Source organism: Vicia villosa, linkage group LG4 (assembly GCF_029867415.1).
Source record: "Vicia villosa cultivar HV-30 ecotype Madison, WI linkage group LG4, Vvil1.0, whole genome shotgun sequence".
NCBI classification, from domain to species: Eukaryota; Viridiplantae; Streptophyta; class Magnoliopsida; order Fabales; family Fabaceae; genus Vicia; species Vicia villosa.
Genome location: NC_081183.1, coordinates 156,902,129 through 156,918,186, shown reverse-complemented (window position 1 = coordinate 156,918,186; position 16,058 = coordinate 156,902,129). Strand labels below are relative to the sequence as shown.

The window sequence follows — 16,058 nt, the reverse complement described above, 5'->3', positions numbered from 1 at the left end:
CTCAATGTTTTATTCAGGATCAGCAATCGAAGAAGATGATTGGTTTGACTGAGAAGCATGAGGGATTGTACCACCTAGTTCTTAAAAGGGAGAATGAAGCTAGCTCCAACATCAACAATACCTCTACATGTTCAATACCTAAGAGTGCCCTATGGCACTTCAGATTAGGACATTTGTCACATAGTAGACTGCAATCTTTAAGTCAAACTTTTCCTTTCATTGTTGTAGATCAAGGAGCTGCTTGTGATGTTTGCCATTTTGCCAAACACAAAAAGCTCCCTTATCATTCTAGTTTCAATAAAGCAGAAAATCTTTTTGATCTTGTACATTTTGATGTTTGGGGCCCTTTGGCCATAAAATCTTACTATGGTCATTCATACTTCCTTACAGCTGTAGATGACTACAGTAGGTATACCTGGATTATCTTAATGAAATCCAAAGCTGAAATTAGACAAAATGTCCTCAACTTTATTAAAATGGTTGAAGTCCAACATAAATCTCAAATTAAGGTCATAAGAAGTGATAATGGACCTGAATTTATAGTGCCAACCTTCTATGCTTCTAAGGGCATTTTACATCAAACTAGCTGTGTTGAGTCTCCCCAACAAAATGGGAGGGTGGAAAGAAAACATCAGCATATTTTGAACATAGCTAGAGCTCTCCTTTTTCAGTCCAATACTCCTAAAAACTTTTGGAGCTTTGCTGTCAATCATGCAGTTTACCTCATGAATAGAGTCACTAGCCGTATTTTGAACAATAAATCACCTTACTACCTTCTTTTTAATGAACTACCTGATCTGCAAGCTTTAAGGGTTTTTGGAACCTTAGCTTATGCCTCAACCATCCAATCTCATAGGACAAAGCTTGACCATAGAGGTAAAAAGTGTGTTTTCTTAGGTTTTAGACAAGGTGTTAAAGGAGCTATTCTCCTTGACATGAATAACAGTGAAATCTTCTTGTCTCGAAATGTGGTTCATCATGAACACGTTTTTCCTTATCAACCTAATTTGCAGTATCACACTAATTCACCATACAAGTCCCTTCCTGCCATTACTGAACCAATTTCACTAGACCCTACTATTTCACAAAATTCACCAGCTACCCACGAATCACCATCATCTCCTAACTCTGTACCTGAACCACTGTTACCTGCTATCCATCATGGCCAAAATCATCAAACAATTAGAAACAGACATGCTCCTCACCACCTTAAGGACTATGTGTGCAATTCTTCACATTCTTCAGCTCAATCATCATCTTCAGGTACTATTTATCCAATTTCCTCGTTTCATTCCTTCAATTATTTATCTTCTTCTCATAGAGCTTTCATTTCTTCAGTCACAAGTGATTTAGAGCCAAAATCCTATGAAGAAGCTTGTAAGAATGAACATTGGGTGCAGGCTATGAACTCTGAGTTAGAAGCCCTTGCTATCAATGGAACTTGGAAATTAGTCAATCTGCCAGAGAATGTTAAACCTATTGGCAGTCGATGGGTTTACAAAATTAAGCATAGAGCTGATGGCTCTATAGAAAGGTATAAGGCAAGGTTAGTTTCCAAGGGTTACAACCAAGTTGAAGGTCTCGATTTCTTCGATACTTTCTCTCCCGTTGCTAAACTCTCTACTGTCCGTGTTCTACTGGTTGTACCATCCATCAGGCACTGGTATTTACATTAGCTGGATGTGAACAATGCTTTTCTGCACGGAGACTTAGAAGAAGATGTATATATGAGTGTGCCTCAAGGGATTCAATGTGCTAAACCAAATCAGGTTTGCAAGCTTGTTAAGAGCCTTTATGGTTTAAAGCAAGCCAGTAGGAAATGGTATGAAAAAATCACCTCTCTTCTTTTACAACTTGGCTATCATCAATCCAACTCAGATTATTCTATGTTCAATCTTTCTAAGAATGATCAGATCACAGTTCTGCTGGTTTATGTTGATGATGTGATTTTGGCTGGCACTTCCTTGACTGAGTTTGACAGGATCAAAGGCATACTGCATAGCAAGTTTAAAATCAAGGACCTAGGGATTTTGAAATACTTCCTTGGTTTTGAGGTGGCACATTCGAGAGAAGGCATTGTCATTTCTCAAAGGAAATACTGCCTAGATTTGCTACACGACACTGGATTGCTTGCTTCTAAACCAGCTACCACACCTTTGAATCCCTCAACAAAATTATATCAAGATGATAGCAAACCTTTCGAAGATATCACAACATATAGAAGGCTTATTGGAAGGCTCTTGTATCTGAATAATACAAGACCTGACATCACCCTTGCAACACAACAGCTGAGTCAGTTTATGCAGAATCCTGCACAGATGCACTATAACACAACATGTCATGTAATCAGATATTTGAAGCAGCATCCTGGAAAGGGCTTGTTGTTTCCTAGATCCTCAAATTTGCAGATTCTAGGATATTCTGATGCTGACTGGGCAGGATGTGTCGATTCTAGAAAATCCACATCAGGCTATTGCTTCTTCATCGGGTCTTCTCTTGTATTGTGGAAAGCCAAGAAGCAAACAACTATTTCTAGGTCATCCTCTGAGGCAGAGTATAGGGCTTTAGGATCAACCACGTGTGAATTAATTTGGCTTCTGTATATCTTGAGAGATTTGAACATCACATGTTGCAGACCACCGGCTCTATATTATGACAATCAAAGCGCCTTACACATAGCTTCTAATCATGTTTTTCACGAAAGAACAAAGCACCTTGAGATTGACTGTCACCTTGTGAGAGAAAAGGTTCAAAAAGGTGTCATGAAGCTGCTCCCTATATCCTCCCAAGAGCAACTGGCAGATTTCCTAACAAAGCCTTTAAATCCCAGCAAGTTTAATGACTTCATATCCAAGCTTGGCATGATAGACATTTATCATGCTTAAGCTTGAGGGAGGCTGTTGAAATAATAATTCTGATAGCTTTTATTTCCTTCTCTTTGTAACTGATTTGCCTTTAGCTTTAGAAGTTGCAAAGTTAGTTAGGAAGTTGGTTATTTTCTGTTAGTTAGTTACAGTTTGTTTGTGGCTCTTTCATTGATTCTCAAGCAACTATATAAGCCTAACTGTACTGAAACTTTCACCAAGCTGATTAATTCATATCAAAAGCTTCAACCTTTCTTTCATCTTCTTCTCTTTTCCTTTGTTTATCCATGTCTGCCATAATGCATTCATGGTGTTTGTGATTTATAACACCATCTCTTTCCAAACCAGAATTTAGAGGGTTGTTGAGAGAGAGAGAGAGAGAGAGGGAGAGAGGGAGAGAGAGAGAGAGAGAGAGAGAGAGAGAGAATGAGATAGGCATGGGAGAGAAAGAAGGGAAGAAGAAATCAAATTGTTCATGTTCTTGATTGAATGCAAGGAGAGAGGAAGGATTTTGAAAGAAGAAGAAGAAAGAAAGCAAGCTCAAGAGATTACAAGATCATCATTAATCCCTCTTTAATTTCATCAATTTCTGAATTTCTAACCCAAGGTGGGGTCATTATCTTGGATTTTAGAGTAGACCAAATTTAGGGGTTTTCATGTGGGAATTGGGTATTTTAAGTTGTGTGATTCTTGTTTGCATGATTATTTGTGTTTTCTTATGTTCAATTGTTTGATGTGTGTTGCATGCTTGTTTATTGTCCCAAATTACTAATTTCACGTGATTTTATGTATCAAAACCTGATTGTGCTAAAGAGAAATTTTAAGTGATGATTAGATGCAAGAATATGCAGTAAAAAGTTGTTTTCTTTGTTCTTGTGGGACTGTTATTTGGAATACCAGAGTTAAAAATGTGAGGCCGGATTGAAAATATCATAACTTTAGTTTGGTAGCTCTAATTTAAATGAAATCAATTGCTTTAGAAATTGAATTTAAAGATCTATCTTGTGGTAAAATTTTATAACACTTGTATGTATGTGTGATGTTGTGATTAATGAATAGTTGTGAAGTAAAATAAGAATAGTAGGTAACCCTAGGACATGAATTAAAGCAAACTAATAGGAAATCTTGGATACTTAGATGTATCACAAGATAATGATTACAAGATGACATTGGTTTTAAAAGGGATCAATTGAAATAAATATGAGAAATGTTGAGATTTTCTACACGTTCATCAATATAACTTGTAACCAGGACGCTAATCTAGTTAAGGAGACTTTGTGATGTTTGTGATTATTAAATGATCACGAGTATTAAGAAATGAGTCGAAGTGGGTGTAATGCCTGACAACATGTACGCGTACTACGTGAATGACCATGTACATGAGCTAAATTGTTAGTTATTATAAATGTGTTATGTGTGAATGACCATATTTATGATTGACACTAATTCTCGGCTCAGGCTAGGGTGAGAGACCTGTTTAGGTCTCTCACCGTGAGAGACTTCAATTTTTTTTTTTTTGGGTTTAAATGAATATAATACCATTAGATCAGATTTGGACATATGATATTATGGTGCACCCAACACACAATAACACTCCATAAAGTAATAGACATGTTCCCAATGTCTGCTGCTACAGTAAAAAGGAAAAAGGAAGACAACATGTCTGCTGCTACAGTAAAAAGGAAAAAGGAGGACAGCAAATGATTAGCATTAAATGATGCTTAATGAATTAAAAACGTTGCAAGCAAAGTATGATAAATGGGCCTTTTCAATTCTGCATAATTTTGGCTTTTCAAGCATAAAAATGATAAAACCTTGTTTTGCTATAAAATTGAGAAATGTTAAATTCTATATAAAATTGAAATTTGCATTAAAATTATAATTAATATTGTTTTTTATTTAAAAACTTGATGTTTTCTTAAAGTTTAAAAAATAAATAAAATTTAAATAAATAAATCTAACGTTGATTTTATTTTGTAAAATTTAAAATTTTAGTTTTTTTAGTTTAAAAAACAAATTAAGTTTAACTTATAAAATCTCACGTTAATTTTAAATTTGTTTTTTTTCAAATTTAAAAAATAAATTATGTATAAATTTAGAAATCTCACGTTAATTTAAATTATAAGGTTTTTTATTTAAAAAAAAAATATTTTCACGTTTAAATAAATTATAATAATAATAATAATAATAATAATAAAAAAACCATAATAATAACACATAGTTATAATAATCATAATAATAATAATAATAATAATAATAATAACCAAAATAATAATAATAGTAATAATAATAATAACAAAAAATAATAATAATAATAATAATAATAATAATAATATCAAAATAATAATAATAGTAGTAGTAATAATAATAATAATAATAATAATAATAATAATAATAATAATAATAATAATAATAATAATAATAATAATAATAACCATGTTACAAAAGAATTGATGATTGCTAACTATGTCCGAAGCATGTTACAGATGAGCTGATGAGAGTCAACTATGTGTTAACCATGTCAGGGAATCAACTGATGATGGTAAACTATGTGTGAATCGTGTTACAGATGAGCGAATGATGTCCGACTATGTGTTAATCATGTCAGGGAGTCAACTGTTGATGGTCAACTATGTGCGAAGCATGTTACAAATGAGCTGATGATGGTCAACTATGTGTTAACCATGTCAGGGAGTCAACTGATGATGGACAACTATGTGTGAAGCGTGTTACAGATGAATTGATGACAGTCAACTATGTGTTAACCATGTCAGGGAATAAATTGATGACGGTCAACTATGTGCGAAGCGTGTTACAAATGAACAGATGACGGTCAACTATGTGTTAACCATGTCAGGGATTCAACTGATGATGGTAAACTATGTGTGAAGCGTGTTACAGATGAACTGATGATGTCCGACTATGTGTTAACCATATCAGGGAATCAACTAATGATGGTAAACTATGTGTGAACCATGTCATGGATTCAACTGATGATGGTCAAATACGTGTGAAGCGTGTTACATATGAATCGATAATGGACAATTATTTGTTAACCATGTCAGAGAGTCAACTGATGACGTCCGACTATGTGTTAATCATGTTAGGGAGTCAACTGATGATGGTCAACTATGTGGTAACCATGTCACGGATTCAATTGATGATGGTCAACTATGTGTGAAGCGTGTTACAGATGAACTGATGACGGTCAACTATGTGTTAACCATGTCCGAGAGTCAACTCATGATGGTCAAATATGTGTTAACCATGTCAAGGAGTCAACAGATGATGGTTAACTATGTGTTAACCATGTCAGGGAGTCAACTTATGATGGTCAACTATGTATTAACCATGTCAGGGAGTCAACTGATGATGGTTAACTATGTGTTAACCATGTCAACGACTCAACTGATAATGGTCAATTATGTGTGAAGCGAGTTACAGATAAACTGATGATAGTAAACTATGTGTTAACCATGTCAGGGATTCAACTGATGATGGTAAACTATGTGTGAACCATGTCAGGGATTCAACTGATGATGTCGAACTATGTGTGAACCATGTCAGGGATTCAACTGATGATGTCGAACTATGTGTGAAACATGTCAAGGATTCAATTGATGATGTCCAACTATGTGTGAAACATGTCAGGGATTCAACTGATGATGTCCAACTATGTGTCTACCATGTCAGGGATTCAACTGATGATGTCAAACTATGTATGAACCATGTCAGGGATTCAACTGATGATGTCGAACTATGTGTGAAACATGTCAGGGATTCAACAGATGATGTCGAACTATGTGTCTACCATGTCAGGGATTCAACTGATGATGTCGAACTATGTGTGATCCATGTCAGGGATTCAACAGATGATTGTAAACTATGCGTGAACCATGTCAGGGATTCAACTGATGATGTCGAACTATTGTGAACCATGTTAGGGATTCAACTGATAATGTCAAACTATGTGTCTACCATGTCAGGGATTCAACTGATGATGTCAAACTATGTGTGATCCATGTCAGGGATTCAACTGATGATGCCGAACTATGTGTGAACCATGTCAGGGATTCAACTGATGATGTCGAACTATGTGTGAAATATGTCAGGGATTCAACTGATGATGTCGAACTATGTGTGATCCACGTCACAGATTCAACTGATGATGTCGAACTATGTGTGAACCATGTCAGGGATTCAACTGATGATGTTGAACTATGTGTGAAACATGTCAGGGATTCAACTGATGATGGTAAACTATGTGTGAACCATGTCAGGGATTCAACTGATGATGTCGAACTATGTGTGAAACATGTCAGGGATTCAACTGATGATGTCTAACTATGTGCGAACCATGTCAGTGATTCAACTGATGATGTCACACTATGTGTGAAACATGTCAGGGATTCGACTGATGATGTCGAACTATGTGTGAAACATGTTAGGGATTCCACTGATGATGTCGAACTATGTGTGAAAATGTCAGGGATTCAACTGATGATGTTGAACTATGTGTGAAACATGTCAGGGATTCAATTGATGATGTCAAACTATGTGTGAAACATGTCAAGGATTCAACTGATGATCTCGAACTATGTTACTACCATGTCAGAGATTCAACTGACGACTATAAACTATGTGTCTACCATGTCAGGGATTCAACTGATGATGTTGAACTATGTGTGATCCATGTCAGGGATTCAACTGATGAATATAAACTATGTGTGAACCATGTCAGGGATTCAACTGATGATGGTAAACTATGTGTGAACTATGTCAGGGATTCAACTGATGATGTCCATCTATGTGCGAACCATGTCAGGGATTCAATTGATGATGTCGAACTATGTGTGAACCATGTCAGGGATTCAACTAATGATGTCGAATTATGTGTGAAACATGTCAGGGATTCAACTGATGATGTCTAACTATGTGTGAACCATGTCAGGGATTCAACTGATGATGTCCAACTATGTGTGAAACATGTCAGGGATTAAACTGATGATGTCCAACTATGTACGAACCATGTCAGGGATTCAACTGATGATGTCACACTATGTGTGAAACATGTCAGGGATTCGACTGATGATGTCGAACTATGTGTGAAACATGTTAGGGATTCCACTGATGATGTCGAACTATGTGTGAAAATGTCAGGGATTCAACTGATGATGTTGAACTATGTGTGAAACATGTCAGGGATTCAATTGATGATGTCAAACTATGTGTGGACCATTTCAGGGATTCAATTGATGATGGTAAACTATGTGTGAACCATGTCAGGGATTAAACTGACGATGTCTCACTATGTGAGATCTATGTCAGAGATTCAACTGATGATGTCGAACTATGTGTGGACCATGTCAGGGATTCAACTGATGATGTCGAACTATGTGTGCCCCATGTCAGGGATTCAACTGATGATGGTAAACTATGTGTGAATCATATCAGGGATTCAACTGATGATGTCGAACTATGTGTGAACCATGTCAGGGATGGAACTGATGATGTCGAACTATGTGTGACTCATGTCAGGGATTTAACTCATGATGTCGAACTATGTGTCTACCATGTCAGGGATTCACTTGATGATGTCGAACTATGTGTGAACCATGTCAGGAATTCAATTGATGATGGTAATCTATGTGTGAACCATGTCAGATCAACTGATGATGTTCGATTATGTGTGAACCATGTCAGGGATTTAGCTGATGATGGTAAACTATGCGTTAACCATGTCTGGGATTGAACTGACGATGGTGAATTATGTGTGAACCATGTTAGGGATTTAACTGATGATGGTGAACTATGTGTGAACCATGTCAGGAATTCAACTGATGATGTCAAACTATGTGTGATCCATGTCAGGGATTCAACTGATGATGTCGAACTATGTGTGAATCATGTCAAGGATTCAACGAATGATGTCGAACTATGTGTGAACCATGTCAGGGATTCGAGTGATGATGTCGAACTATGTGTGAACCATGTCAGGGATTCAACTAATGATGTTGAACCATGTGTGAAACATGTGACAGATACAACTGATGATGTCGAACCATGTGTGAAACATGTCAGGGATTCAACTGATGATGTCAAACTATGTGTTAACCATGTCCGGGATTCAACTGATGATGGAGAACTATGTGTGAACCATGTCAGGGATTCAACAGACGATGTCGAACTATGTGTGAACCATGTCAGGGATTCAACTGATGATGTCGAACTATGTGTCTACTATGTCAGGGATTCAACTGATGATCTCGAACCATGTTACTATCATGTCAGGGATTCAACTGATGATGTCGAATTATGTGTGAACCATGTCAGGAATTCAACTGATGATGTCCAACTATGTGTCTACCATGTCAGGGATTCAACTGATGATGTCCAACTATGTGGGAAACATGTCAGGGATTCGATTGATGATGTCGAACTATGTGCGAACCATGTCAGGGATTCAACTGATGATATCGAACTATGTGTTAACCATGTCAGGGATTAAACTGATGATGTCTAGCTATGTGTGAACCATGTCTGGGATTCAACTGATGATGTCCAACTATGTGTGAAACATGTCAGGGATTCAACTGATGATGTCGAACTATGTGTCTACCATGTCAGGGATTCTACTGATGATGTCAAACTATGTGTGATCCATGTCAGGGATTCAACTAATGATGTCGAACTATGTGTGAAACACGTCAAGGATTCAACTGATGATCTCAAACTATGTTACTAACATGCCAGAGATTCAACTGATGATGTCGAACTATGTGTGAAACATGTCAGGGATTCAACTGATGATGTCGAACTATGTGTGAACCATGTCAGGGAGTCAACTGATGATGTCGAACTATGTGTGAACCATGTCAGGGATTCAACTGATGATGTCGAACTATGTGTGAACCATGTCAGGGATTCAACGAATGATGTCAAACTATGGGTGAACCATGTTAGAGATGAACAGATGATGTCTGACAATGTGTGAATCATGTCTGGGAGTCAACTGATGATGGTCAACTATGTGTGTACCATATTATAGATGAACTGATGATGTCCGACTATGTGTGAACCATGTCAGGGAGTCAACTGATGATGGTTAACTATGCTTGTATCATATTAAAGATGAACTGATAATGTCCGACTATGTGTAAACCATGTCAAGGAGTCAAGTGATGATGTCGACTGTGTGTGTACCATGTTACAAAATTTTATTTAAATAAAAAATAATGAAATAAAATGTAAAAAACATGTAATTTTAAAATAAAATAAAATAAAATGCTGCTAAAAATAGAATTTTATTTAAATAAAAAATAATGAAATTTTCTAAAATTGAGAGTAAGTTGATTTTTTAATTAAGAATCGTGAGTTTTTTATTAAAATATTTAGCATCATAATTTCATTTTTTTAGAATCACATTTTAAAAAATGAAGAATAAGTTGAGTTTTTAGAAATAGTGAGAAAAATATATTTTATTATATGATAAGGTATTAGATTGAATAAATAAAAAATTATTTATTACTAAAATTGGGAGAGACTATTTTTAAAAATAATCATGGAGTTATTAAGTGGTCATTTATAACCATTAAATTAGAATGATATAAAAATTTTAAATTAACCATAGCTATTAGTGTAACCTATGAGTGAATTTTGATTATTCTTGGTATATATATAAATGACTTTTAAGACATATTTAAATAATATAATTAGTGCATTGTCTCTCTATTTATATTTCAATTACTAACTTTAATGAATGATTTTTAAGATATATTTTGAATAAATTTATTAATAAATTTAAAAAAATTGAAATTTTAGAATTTATTTTTCTTTCTCTCTTATATGCTGAAGGTTTCCCACTTTTTTTTCATTCCCTCTCATATTCTAAAACTTTCCCTCTTTTATTTTCAAATTTTCCCTCTTTTATTTTCAGGTTAAACAAAAAATAATTAAGAAATCAATTACCTACCTAAGAATGAAAGATATATACCCTTTATAATAAAATTTAATTACACTAAATCATGCCCATTTATGTTATTGACTAAATCAATTATCCTTGACCAATCAAATTACCCGATGCATACAGGTGGCAGTATTGTTGAATGTCAAATTCAAAAAATATCTCAAATCAAAAGCTACCTCCTATTACCCGGGTAATAATATTCTTTTTCAATATTCAATACAGTTCCTTTGCTTTCTCTCTCTTTCTTGTCCACCATCTCTCTTTCTTCTCATTTGATTCCTCTTCCTCCATTATTTCTTTTTCCAGATCCAGTTTATTCTTATGGTCTACATTTACATTTGAGGATAGCCGTGAGCTGCTCGATGTGGTGTCGATGTTTCCGTTAAAGTTGTTGGCCGGATCGGAGAAGTGAGTGGAGGTTTAAATGGTGGTTGTGCGTTGCTTCATAGTTGCAAGGTGTGTGGCTTGTTTCAATGTTTCATTCCTATGTTGGTTTTGTTTGAGGTAAGTTGTTTCAATGTTTTGTTTTCTATGTGTTCAACTTTGTTTGAGTGTTCTTGTAGTTGTTTTGTGTGTCTTATGTATCTGCATTTGTTTTGTTTTCATGTAAGATATTTTCGTGTGTTACTACTCTTCCAAGAATAAACTCTTTTAGTCTTTAGGAATAGGTTGTTTTTTGTTTTTACTACTATATGAATAAGCTGTTTTGGGTGTTTTTATGGTCTGTTTTGTGTGGTTGTATGCATATGTTTTGAGTCTTTCAATCTTGCTTACAAAGTGTTCGATGCAATTCCTCCGTCGGTTTCTTGATTCTTTCTCTTCTGTTTTCTTTGATTTTTCGCTATAGCATTTTTATGTTTAATTTCTGCTGAGCCTTTGATTGTAGCTTATGAACCAGTAATTAATTATTGTGTTGGGGTTATTTTGAATTCACATCTACTGCTTCCTTTATCCTATGTTACTACTCTGGCTCAAACTGCTCGCAGTTATCCATCTGTATAGATGCAAAGAATTGAATGAGTTCCAAGCAGAGATTTCTGTTCTTACTAAGGTTAGGCATAGACATTTGGTCGCCCTTTTGGGATATTGCATCAATGGCAATGAGAGGCTTTTGGTATATGAGCATATGCCTCAAGGTACACTAACGCATCATCTGTTTGAATGTGAGGAAAATGGTTACACTCCTTTGACATGGAAACAAAGGTTGGCAATAGCTTTGGATGTTGGACGGGGGATCGAATACTTGCACAACTTAGCTCAACAAAGCTTCATTCATAGAGACTTAAAACCATCAAATATACTATTAGGCAATGACATGAGAGCAAAAGTTGCAGATTTTGGGTTGGTTAAAAACGCACCTGACGGGAATTATTCTCTTGAGACAAGGTTGGCCGGAACATTTGGATATCTTGCACCCGAGTACGCAGGTATACAAAGTTTTTGGTTTTAAGCACGTGCCTTAATTTTTAAATTCTTATCTTGTACATTATTTGGTAATTATAGCTATAGCCTATAAGTACTGCGTTAATATCACGCCCTGATGCTGAGAAATGTTTGGTTGTTTAATTGAATAAAGCCACATAAAACAAAAGTTGGAAGGAAAAATAATTGTTATTTGATCCGAATATGTGTTTAGCAGTTCTTTGTTGCTGCTGCTTTGCAATATTATTTTTTCATCGGTTTCAAAAGTTTTATTCAGACACATTGTGTTCTTTGTATAACTCTTGCTGGTGCGTATAGTTGCAATTATATTCTTCACCGGTTTCATAAGTTTTATTCAAATACTCCGTCGTCACTAATTACTGTTGCAGAGTCTGTCATCCCAATTTATTCATCTATGACTTGGTGCATCGTTAACCCCACTAAGTGGGATAAGGCCTGGTTGTTTGTCTTTGCTTGTGAACTATGCTTCATTCTTGTTGCATTGCGTGCTTTTGATTTATGCCAGTCTATTCCATTATTTATATTTAATGTAATATTGTTTCTTGCAGCTACCGGAAGAGTGACAACCAAAGTGGAGGTTTACGCATTCGGAGTAGTTTTGATGGAACTGATCACAGGTAAAAAGGCATTGGACGACTCTGTGCCTGATGAAAGGTCTCATTTGGTTACATGGTTCCGAAGGGTACTCATTAACAAGGAAAACGTTCCAAAGACAATTGATCAAACTCTCAACCCAGATGAGGAAACAATGTTGAGCATATATAAAATGGCTGAGCTGGCCGGCCATTGCACCGCCCGTGAACCATATCAAAGGCCAGATATGGGGCACCCAGTTAATGTGTTGGTTCCCCTTGTGGAGCAATGGAAACCTTCTATCGATACAGACGAAAGTGGTTATGGCGTTGAGTTGAATCTTCCTCGAGCACTGCAAAGGTGGCAAGACAATGAAGGCACTTCAACATCAATGTTTAATGACTTGTCCATATTTAATCAAGACATATATTTCTCTTATTCACATTAATAACATATATTTCTAAATTATTACATCAATAATATATAGCTCACTTGTACATATATTCTCTTAAAAATTATTGTATTTTAAATTAAAAATAATTTCAAAATAAAAATATTATTAATAAAAATAATTAAAAATAATAATATATTTTTCTCGTGTTTAAATTCCTAAATTATTTTAAGTATAGCTACTTTTATTTTTTACTAATTGTACAAAAAAAATGTAATTATTATTGTAATAATGATCATATAGTACAAATTTAATAAAATAATACAAATATTATACCATAATAAGTTTAAAATTTAATACCAATTAATATATTTTAATAAAAAATCTAATACAACTATTGTTATGAATTTTTTTGTATTAATCAACAACTTATAAACTGACATATATATTTTTCTTCTTTTTAAATCAATGACACCGATTTTTTATTAATTATTTTAATAGAATTTGGATCAAAATATTTCTTTACGCGTATATTTAAAAGATTAAACATATAATTTAATACATTATTAACAATTAAAACAAATTTTATAATTATTGTTCATATAATTTAATACTTAATATTATCATCAATTCAAAAATAGTATAATAAAAATTAATTGAATAATTTAACATTATTGTTAATTTACATAAATATTAAAATACCTTAGAAGTTGATAAAAATAGGTTTTAAATTTAAATAGTAATATTTATCTTTATATTTGATAGGATGCATCCATATAAGACCGCAATGTCTTTGTAATTCTTTTTAATTATTTTTTTTAATCAATAACATAACATTTATTGTATTGTAAATATATTTTGTTGATTGAAAAATATCACAGTTTTTCCGTATTTGAAAAATAACACACTTTTTCTTATAATTAAATTAAAATAAAAATAATATTAATCTAAAAATTAAATACTATCTGTTTTTTTACCGAATTAAATACTATCTTAAATACAAATTAACTATTATTTATTTTAATCTTAATAAAAGTTTGCTTTTAATTGAAAACAAAGTTTTATAATGATTATGAATGAATTAATATGTTTAAAAACTTATAAATATAATAAATTGATTTAAAATATTATTAATGAAAATGTAAAAAAAAAAAAGAATCATATTTGTAAGAGAAATAGCGTGGAATTAATTATTCTTAATAGCACAATAAATATATGTCAAATTATTTAATATTTATTTATTTAATAGTAATAAATATATGTCTCATATTTAATTATGTTTATGAACACAAATAAAGAAGAAAAGAGAAGATGTGAGAGATGGAGAGAGAGAGAGAGAGAGGAGAATGTGGAAGGGAAGGTAGTGATATTATGTGTGATAGTGCATTGGTTGATAGTGTAGACACCTAATCTAATCCTAATCTAATGGTCCTTGTTCATTTGAGCCCAAAAAAAAAAAAAAAAATTAGTCTCTCACGTGAGAGACCTATGAGGGTCTCCCACCTTAGACGGCGTCCTAATTCTCTATATACAAGTACTCTGTGAATGACCACACATATGTAGAACCTTCGGTGATGTGTACGTGTACTTTGTGAATGATCACATATTAAAGAAACTAGTTAAATGACCATGCATATGTAGAACCTTCGGTGATGTGTACGTGTACTTTGTGATTGATCACATACTAGAGAAACTAGTTAAATGATGTATATATGTACTATGTGAATGATCATTCATATTAGATTCTAGCTATCGCGGATTCCTCACCGGTTCTATATGACTCATGTGTTGGAAAAGTGACTCAAGCACAAGAGGGAGGGGGGGCATGAATTGTGGTATTAAAATTTGTGATTAAATTTAAAGTTTTTATTTATTTAAGTGTAAATTAAATAAACTAACCCTTTAGTTTTTCAATATAACCGAGGAATCAAATAATCAAATTTCACTATAAAAGCATTCGTTAAACATATTTTAACCTAATCCTTACTTATATGAAGCCACCCTAAACTCGCATGCATCATTTTTTGGGATGGATTGTAAGATAGAAAAAATCTTCAATGTTTTTCTATCTAGAACAAAATATTTTTTTTGCCCCTGCAATCTATCTCACATAATGTTGTTGTTGGCCATTAGATAGATTGCAAGTGCAGAAAATCAATCTTGCTTCAAAGATTTGTTGTACATTTCCAGCCAAAGAAATAGTACGACATTTCTTGTGTACTCCTCTCTCATCAAACAAACAGACTGCTAAAAATGGTGAATTCTAATGTCCAAAACGTCCCAATACATGTATAAATAGGGCGTCTCTCAACCTATTTTATCTAAATAACATACGAAAACGAGAGAATGAGTTCATATCCCCACCTTGCATTTGTGTATTTCAATTGCGATAAGCCGCCACTGAGGAAACATCTCTCACACATTTGATATCCAAACTGAATACTCTCTCGCGTTTTCTAGAAAATTGCCGAGTTGTCAACGGCGAATGAAAAATACATTTCACCAACTTTGAACTGAAGAAGGATGAAGATTCAAAGATTATGTGGAGTGCTTTTTTTCGTTATGAATCAAAGGGTTCGAATGAAGTGAATGCGACGATTCAAAGATCCATCGAGGATATAATCATTATATTACAACATCTCTGTTTTAATGATATGTAATGATGAATTCATTTTAATGACTATCGAAGCAATGTTAGGCGTTTTAATTTAATGTCAATTTGGTGTTGGTGTTTGTTTCGTTTTCAATTCAATGCTATTGTCATGTTTCTGGTTTTTGTTTGATTTATAATATCATGCAATTTCTGAGATACATGTCCAAA

General features: G+C 33.9%; 1 protein-coding gene across 3 annotated transcripts; it reads left to right on the top strand.

Annotated features, from left to right (window-relative positions):
- Positions 1–11,037: 11,037 nt before the first annotated feature.
- Positions 11,038–13,339, top strand: LOC131595659 (receptor-like kinase TMK4). Of its 3 annotated transcripts, none has more exons than XM_058868075.1 (3): positions 11,038–11,286; positions 11,817–12,257; positions 12,822–13,339. In XM_058868075.1, exons 2-3 carry the CDS (start codon positions 11,957–11,959, stop codon positions 13,292–13,294), a joined length of 774 nt encoding a protein of 257 aa, XP_058724058.1. In that variant the 5' UTR covers positions 11,038–11,286; positions 11,817–11,956; the 3' UTR covers positions 13,295–13,339. The 3 variants fall into 3 exon arrangements, with proteins under 3 accessions (XP_058724058.1, XP_058724057.1, XP_058724056.1); XM_058868074.1 differs by having other exon boundaries at positions 11,038–11,334; XM_058868073.1 differs by having other exon boundaries at positions 11,038–12,257.
- The last annotated feature ends 2,719 nt before the right edge of the window (positions 13,340–16,058 follow it).

What these genes read in the sequence shown, in the direction of transcription:
- LOC131595659 (XM_058868073.1), top strand. Translation starts at nt 11,786, where the DNA reads ATGTTACTACTCTGGCTCAAACTGCTCGCAGTTATCCATCTGTATAGA. An exon ending in TCTTGCACCCGAGTACGCAG is followed by an intron (nt 12,258 to 12,821) that starts GTATACAAAGTT and finishes TGTTTCTTGCAG; the next exon opens with CTACCGGAAGAGTGACAACC.